Source organism: Eupeodes corollae, chromosome 2 (genome assembly GCF_945859685.1).
Source record: "Eupeodes corollae chromosome 2, idEupCoro1.1, whole genome shotgun sequence".
NCBI classification, from domain to species: domain Eukaryota; kingdom Metazoa; phylum Arthropoda; class Insecta; order Diptera; family Syrphidae; genus Eupeodes; species Eupeodes corollae.
This window is the reverse complement of record NC_079148.1, coordinates 14646027-14654927: the sequence shown is the minus strand read 5'-3', so window position 1 is coordinate 14654927 and position 8901 is coordinate 14646027. Positions and strand designations below refer to the sequence as shown.

At 36.6% G+C, this 8901-nt stretch overlaps 1 protein-coding gene across 1 annotated transcript; it reads right to left on the bottom strand.

Moving 5' to 3' along the window:
• Positions 1 to 1209: 1209 nt before the first annotated feature.
• On the bottom strand, positions 1210 to 1824 carry LOC129944751 (protein sisterless A-like). Its single transcript, XM_056054416.1, has one exon. It carries the CDS (start codon positions 1822 to 1824, stop codon positions 1210 to 1212), a length of 615 nt encoding a protein of 204 aa, XP_055910391.1.
• Between the last annotated feature and the right edge of the window lie 7077 nt (positions 1825 to 8901).

Below are 8901 nucleotides of genomic sequence, written 5' to 3'. Positions count from 1 at the left end.
CATTTTTGATCATTGCTATATATAAAGTGGATATTTTGTTCTCATGACTCTTGATGCCAACATGCAACTCTCCATTAGTTGCAATGACATGCATTTTCCAAAGGACCTAAATGTAGACGATAATACGAGGGTAAACCAAGAGAGGGCATTGACAACGTAGGTTGGTCGGTTTTTTAGAAACGGGTGGCGCGTGGTGGCAACAGCAGTAACCGACGAAGACGATAACGACTACAACGATTGTGTGTGGCAAAAGAGCTCATCTTCCATGACATGTTAACTGGCATTGAGTTGCAGTTGCAGTGCATCCTCTAACTTAGAAGTCACTCCAAGAAGGGACTCGTTTACCAAAAGTAATTCAATTCGTTTCGTTGATGGTTTCGTGTATACTTCCATTTTTAATTTATTTTTTAAATAATAATATAGGATGAAAAATCTTAAAAGTAAAATTTCAGGGATTTTAAGAGACCATGATCTTTTAGCATTTTTTACTGTGCAACTAAGTGCTGACAGTCATACAAAAACAAATTTGACAGCTGGCATTTAAGTTTGAGTAAAAGTTTTTTATTGTTGAACAAGAGTTCAAAATAATGACATCTTGGAATAAGTGTGCTAAATACCATTTTTTCTAGCTGTCAATTTGTGTTCCCACAGAAATAATGACATTTTGGTTGGGAAAGCAAGTGTAAGCTCCTTTTTTTACAATTAACCAGTTGTCAAATTTTGTTTACATTAAAATAAAGAAATTTTTGTTTGTAAAATACGTGTTAAGCTCTATTTTTTCTAACAATCAATTGTTAGCTGTTAAATTGTGTCAAAATAGTGACATTTTGGAATAAAGCTTCATTTTTTCTTACACTCATTTTAAGCTGTCAAATTGTCTTCCTATCAAAATAATGAAACGTTGGCTTCGAAAACATGTGTAAACGCCATTTTTCTTAAACTTGACTGTCAGCTATCAAATTGTGTTTCCGTTTCTTCAGAAATGTCATATTCAATGTTAACATTTATTTTTGGGAGTCCTAACGAATGACAACAGACTTTTAGTAAAAGAAAATCCGAAAAAGCCATTAATTAATAAACATTGTAAACTGAAACAATAATTATTTGTTGCTTTCAATTTTCTTTTTATTTGACCATATTTTAAATATTTCACAGGATTAAATGTATTACATGTTTTGTTTAAAAGATTAATCATATTTTGGTTTTAAATTATTCTAATTCATTTTCAGCAGCTCTAAATATCATCCTGTTGATTTCTGGTAGATTTTGAACTCTAACTCTATCGATTCCCATTGCCTCTCGCAACTTCCTCAAATCTTCTTCACTTCTTCCTTTACACCTTAGGTTTGCTTCAGCACCGGCAATACAATTCCTGAGATTTTGTAATGCTCCAGCATTTTGTTCCAATTTTGTCATCAAAAACTTATAACGCAACTTGAATTTGGCTTTCTTAATTTTGCTAAGCATTTTGCATCTTGTACAATCCGAGAGTTTTTTGAGTTGTTGTAGTTTAGCTGCTTTTGAAGTACTTGCTATGGATTTTTTCGCTGGCGACGGTGATGATGGACTTGATTGTATTCGATTATACCAAATAATTGGATTTTCACGAAGATTTATATCGACATAATTTTCTTCGTCGGCAATATATTTCTTGTGAAGTCTATCAACTTCAAATTCAATTACTGGATCAACAATTTCTGCAGTAAGGTCACTATAATCACCGAGGGCATCGAAATCAACTGGAACTGGTGGAGGTGGCTTATTTGAGAAGTCAATTTTGTGGAAGAATATGTCTGGAGGATAATTTTGTCTTTGATGATGCATTTTGCCAAACAAAAAATTAACCACGAGCTGGAGATAGTTATATTGATGTTGTCACTTCTATCGTTTTCGAATGTGTACTGATGTTAATAACGTTTCCTAAGAACATTTTATATGTTTTCCTAAAGATTTCTACCTCCCTTTTTTATATGTACTTATATGTGTAATAAAAATTAGCGGATTTTTTGATTTTGTAAACATTTCTTGGAATTCGGGTATCAGGTAAACCCTTTTGCATAATCTTAGCATATCGATAATTTTTAGTGACTCCCTGTTTCTACCTAACTAAAAAACGGTACAGGGGTTAACAATTATTAAAGGTATAAACTCATATATCACAAGCTTATAAATACAAAGATAAAAGTATATATATAATGAACACATAACGTCTATACCTACTTATTTCAAAGAACAAATTTTGGCGCAATTTGTCAACAGATGAACAGCTTAAATTCTCTCTAATTCTTCTTAAATTTCTTTTAGGATTTTAGATTTATTGTTTTCTTCTTAGGTATGTCCCAGTATTTGAATTACAATTTTAAGTTGTGTTTCCAATATTTCCTTCCTACCAAAACCTCATATTAGGACTATAAGCAATCGCTGGACACCGATTCGGCAAGAGCACCTTCCTGTTGATATATCTGGGCTCTCCATAATACTTTCAAAAATGCACTTCGTATTCACTTTAGTGCGGGTAGTGTGAGGTCTTTCGTCTACAAGAAGATCAACTACAGCTCATTATTTTAGCAGAAGTTGGATTTTCCAAATAAAATGACGTCGATAAGCTCTTTGGGTTAAAACAATCGATTAATAACTTTCAAAATAAAATAAAATCATTTTACTTATCTGAACTCAAGCGCTGTAGTTTATTTAAATAAATCGCAGAAGACTGTTTTCAAAGTAACATAAAAAGAAAAGGACATTAATTAAATGAATAATATACAAACTATAATTTTTTTTCAATTGGAAAGAAACATTTAACCCACCCTGTACAAGAGAACAATGACAGCTGTCACATTATAATTTATCCGCTAATTAATAGCTTTAATTTTCAAAATTCATAAAGGGCTTTTCTAGTATTGGCGGTAATATTAATGGAAAATAGGTATGAAAGAAAGGGCAACCAAGGAGTGTTTTGATAAAATGTCTCCAATTAATTATCACGAAGTAAATAAAGAAAATTATGAATCTTTAGTTTAAAAATTGTATTTGTTCTCTAATTCTCTCATTCAATCTGTCATGGCGCTCTTCGAGAAAGTTGCCCAAAATACAACAAGCTACTTTCTGGACCTATTAATTTATAAAAATGTAAATAGATATTATAAATAAATAGGTCCAGAACCTATGTAAAGATATTATAATGGATGTTTGAATGGAAGACATGTGCATTCAAGAGAACACAAGCGTCCACAGGTCCTACTCTCACCTCCCCGTGGTGAATATCGGGTGAATAGTAAACAACTGGAGATTGGGTTCCAACCCCAATGGAAAGGTGTTGCGGCCAATAAACGAGAGAGGGGGGAGAGGTGTTTCCTCTAAGGCACCTCCCCTTATCCAAAAGGCAGCGGAGGAATTCCCGAGATGAAATCAACGGTGAAGTCAACAGTTGCAGTAAGGTTGAACTACTTAGTAAACACCTTATAGGGCTTCTTCGACTTATTCGGAGCAGAGGCCTATAAGGAGCGGTTTTATCCGGCTCCCCATCCTTGGAGTTATACTTAGGATCTGGCCCTCTAGGTTGGGGGTTGTGTCATCGGGGTGACTTCCTAATCAAAAATCAAATGGGGTGGCGCAACAGTCCTTTGTGAACCAGGGCCTAGTGACTTACAACTCTCAACCTTTCCTGTGTGCGAGTAATGTTGTCAGGAATGGAGGGGACCTACAATTTTATGCCGAATCCGAACGGCTAGTTTGAGAAAGCACTTTTTCATGACAAGAATTACTCTTGAAGGATTTGTCAATTCCTCGCAAGAGGCAGTACCCGTGAAAATTATTTTTTTTAAATTAAGCTGTCACAGGCAGGGATTGAACCCAAGACCCCTTGCATGACAGTCCAACGCACAAACCATCATGCCACGGGTACGGGTGACTTCCTGGCCACGTAAAAACTTCATAGTTACTAAGCACCAACAAGCCTCGGATACGGACGGATTAACTGTTGACAACCTACGCAAACCAATTAGGGACAACTAACTTCGGATATGCCATCCAGGAAATACGATGGAATGGGCCGGGCAAAAAGAGGATGAAAAACTGCGATATTTAGGTACTACGGTGACTGCTACCACGAAAACTAACAGTGCTTGTTTGGATGTGGCTTTGTCATTGGAGCCAGACTTAGGCAAGAAGTCTTGAGCTATAGGTGCATCAATGAACGCATCAAGGCTAAATTCGGCAATATTAGCCTGGTATGCGCACACGCCCCCACAGAAGAGAAAGACGACAACACCAAAGAAATGTTCTTCTTGCTCTTAGACAAAACATGAACAGTGTACTAGCTACGACATTAAAATAGCCCTGGGCGATTTAAGTGCCAAGCTAGGAAGGAAAGACATCTCTGGTGGAATAATCGGGAAGAACAGCCTAACCGACAACACTTCCGACAATGGGTTCAGGCTCATAGATTTTGCTGCGGGGCGAAACGTAATGGTAGCAAGTACGCGTTTTCCACACCTCAACATCCACAAAGGAACTTGGACTTCTCCAGATCAATCTACCGTCAACCAGATTGACCATATTGCGATCGACGCCAAACAAGCTTCCATCATCATGGATGTCCGAACTTTCCGAGGAGCTAACATAGACTCGGACCACTACCTCTTTGTAGCCAAGGTAGTACTTCGAGTTTCCAGACCCAAGGCAAAACAGGGAGGTGCTGGGAGAATGTACAACGTCGAACGCCTACAATCGCCAGAGATCGCCAAATCCTTTCCCGACCGAGTTACAAGTAACCTCTCTCGAAGTTTTCTGCCGCCAACGCAATGTATCGCAAACCAGTGGCAACATTGCCAGGATGCAATCAGAGAAGCCGCCTCTGATGTGCTGGGTTTCAAACAGCTACCTTCAAGGAACCCCTGGTTTGGTGAGGAATGTCAGGCGCGCAAAGCGGCGCTGCATAAAAAGACGAGGGCTGTTCATGAGCTTTACGAGCGAAGAGGCGAAAGGGCATGAGAAGTGTGCCGTCAAAAAAGATGTTGAGAGGTTTCAAAGCAGGAATGAAGTTCGAAAGTTTTATGAGCAGGTGAAACGAAATTCACAGGTACATAAACCAAGAACCGAAGGCTGCAAAAACGAAAGTGGAAACATCATAGTGGAACCGCAGTCAATGCTGAATATATGGAAGGACCCCTTCTGCAGACTGTATAACGGTGACGACGTACCGAATTCCGCTTTCAGGCAGGATTTCCATTCAACATAGACGGCGAAAGCCAACAATCTCGTCCTTCCGACTTAGACGAAGTAAAGATTGCCATATCTAAGCTGAAGTCTAATAAAGAAGCCGAGCTCTTTAAAGCAGCTGGAGATAAGTTGGTTAGGAGCATGCACCAACTTATCTGAAAGATATGGTCGGAAGAAAGCATGCCCGATGAATGGAACCTCTGTATTGTTTACCTGATCGTGAAAAAAGGAGACCCTCTAAACTGCACCAACTATAGAGGAATCAGTCTTCTAAACATCGTCTAAAAAATCTTCTCTGCAACAACAGCCTGATAGGTCCTTATCAGTTGATGAAATATTCACATTACGGCAGATCCTGGAAAAAACCCAAGAACACCAAATCGACCATCTTTTCATCGATTTCAAGGCCGCATATGCCGAACTCGTTCGTTGTAGGATGACCATGGAGAATTCCCGCTGCTCCATGAAGGTTGGAAACAACTTAACAGAACCTTTGTCAAAAAAGGTTTTAGACAAGGTGATACGCTGTCATGCGATTTTTTCAACATCGTGCTTGAAAGAATAGTGTAGAACTCACACGTCAACATTAGAGGCACTATCTTTCAAAAGCCTGTCCAATTGCTAGCATATGCTGATGACATTGACATAATCGGAAGAACTCAGCGTGATGCCAATGGGGCTTTTGTGAGTATTGAAGCAGTGGTGGCAAAAATGGGTTTAACGGTTAATGAGGGCAAAACAAAGTACATGCTGTCGTCAAGAAAATACATAGAACACCGACGTCTTGATCAAAACGTCACCATCGACAGACGTAACTTTGAGGTAGTCAAGGATTTCGTCTACCTAGGCTCCGCTGTAAATGCAGAAAACAACACCAGCCCTGAGATCAAACGCAGAATAACTCTAGTAAACCGCTGTTTTTTTGGACTAAGAAAGCAATTGAGTGGTAAAGTTCTCTCTCGAGGGACCAAAGTGTCACTATATACGGTGCAGAAGTATAGACTTGGACAAAAGCGGATGAAAGCACCTTGGGTCGGTTTGAGAGAAAAGTTCTTCGTGTGATCTATGGTCCCGTATGCATCGAAGGGGAGTGGAGGAGAAGATGGAATGACGAGCTGTACGGGCTGTACAACGACGTAGACTTAGCCAGAAGGGTAAAAGTCCAAAGACTAAGATGGCTTAGAGGGTTGAGGAAGACCGCAACTTGCCTAATTTTTCTATTACACCAGGTTTTAAAGTATGCCACATTAAGCCCACATAGTTCTTAAAAATGTGTGTCCGTTATCACACGCCTTATGGTTTTGCAACGTTAAAATCTTTCCCAATAATCATGATATTTCATTTGACTTAATATGAAGTCTTGAGAAACATTTAATTTAACGCTTTCATGATTTTGAAAAAGCGTTTTGGAGTTAAGTTTTAGTGCTGATAATTTTCAAAATAAAAATTGCTTTCAAATCCTTTTCTCTTCTTTTTTTTTGAACTTTGAAAAGGTATTTCTAAAAAACCTGACGTGATTGAGTCACTTTGAATTTTGATTTGAACTAAGACTATCAAACCCCATTTTAAAAGTACAATTTATTTTAAAAAATTATTAGTTTTCGATCAGTGTTAAAAGCCAATTAAAAAAAACTTAGAGAAGTTTTTCGGTGCAGAAACTTTCAATTACCCAGTGCCTTAAAAAAATCTATTAAAATTTTGTTTCCCTGTCTGAAATTTTTGGAGATTTTAAGAAAAGTTAAATACATCTCTTGAAGTATACAAAATCTTCCAAAAATCAGTTTAACATTTCAATATGTCGAAATTAGTGCGTTATATGTTTCCTAAGAAAGAAATCTCCGCAAGTTTATGATACTCAAATTTCTATATATTGATTGTATGGTTTCATACTATCCGCTAATACTTAACATGTCATAAATACTATTTTTGTATCAATATCAAAGTTTTTAAAAAAAAAATTCCATGTGTTTCACTATCACAAAGAAAGATGTTACTCTTATATTTGTCCTCTACCAAACTTTTATAATCTCGAACAGAACACTAAAACTATTTACAACTTCAACAATTATTAAACGAACGAAAAAGAAAAAAACTTTCTTACCATTAATCCCAAATTTTACATCACTTGTGACATCCTGGTGCTTCCACAAGAAGATACAACAAAATAAAAACTAGAAACAAAGAAAAAACAAATTCTTTTTCAACTTAATTAATATTATAACAAAAGTCATTATCATCATCTTACGCACGCACGCACGGAAGACCGACATCAGAACGGAACATCCTTATGGCTCACCCATTATGAATGATCCTTTCCATAAGCTCTCTGACTCTTAATGACCCAACATTAGGTAGACTACAATATCCTTTGGTCTCATTCGAAAAACTAACCCCAAAAATTGAACGAAGCCATGACGTTGGTGTTGTACCCCATTTCTTTCTTATTAGAATTGCTAATATTATACTACGACGGACGTTAGATATAGAACCTCCAGTGGTTACCATTAAACCAACCAACAAACCAACTACTTGACTCTATAAATAGCTTGGAAAAATTCATCCTCGCTAACCTATACAAAAAATAAACTCATATGGTCTCCTCTTCAAGACTTAACTTGGTTCAGGATCTTTCAGTTGTTTATACAAAACACAAAAATTAGACAATTTACATTCATTCCGGAGCCGGGAAAAAGAAGACAAAAGAGCTTCAATATGAGTGAAAGAAGCTCGCTTTTTGAATATAAATGATGGTAAAGTATCTGTCACACAATTTTACTGCCGCAACTAATAAAATCATATCATCGTCGTAAGACTGGCTGGGAGCATATGAATTGAGTATCCTGTCTAAGGATTAGCCAGGCATTCTCGGGGCTCGTTTAAATTAAGTCAGAAACATCAGAACACCTAGGCCCAGGTATTTCCTATAACCACCATTATCATCAACAAACATCAGCAGCAACAGTATCTATATGTCTATGTGATTTTATAGGGTGTTTTTTTTAGTAGTGTAATATAACAATTTTATTTGGATAACAAGTTTATTTGATTTCAAACTTTATTTTTTCTTCTTTATAATTTAGTTTTTTTTTACAAATATATATTAATGGCGTCAATGGCCGTTGGATTCTCGAATTTGGTTGGCTTCGTCTTCGTTCTTTTACATGAAGTTGGCTGCTGTTATTTTTATATTTCCAATGAAGTTGGCAACAATTCTATAAAATAAGGTGTAGCTGCCATCGTTGTCATGTCCTGCATTCGAATTTTGCTCTTACAGCTTTCTATCACGTCACGTTTTTAAAATCCACCCGTTCAAAATGCTAAGGGCAAACAAGTTTAAGGTTAAGTTAAACTAAAACATATCCTTCAACAATACATTTTATGATGATTTTCCAAAGCACAAGTGTTTGTTTTCTAGATAAAAATCTTTGTCTTCTAGATACAGTTTAAAGTTTTAGTATTTTAGTTTTGAAAAATTTCGAAGAGAATTACTCTTATGCATTTTGTGTTTTTCTGTTGAAATAATTCTTTCAGAGTTAATTTTAAATGCTGATTCTGAATGCAAGCTCCAAGCAAGCTTTATGTGCTCAAACTCATAAATACCCGTTTTCAACATTATTTTTATATTTATTCAGTACATTCCAAAAACTTGATCTTATAACATTAAAACCTCAAACTCGTTAT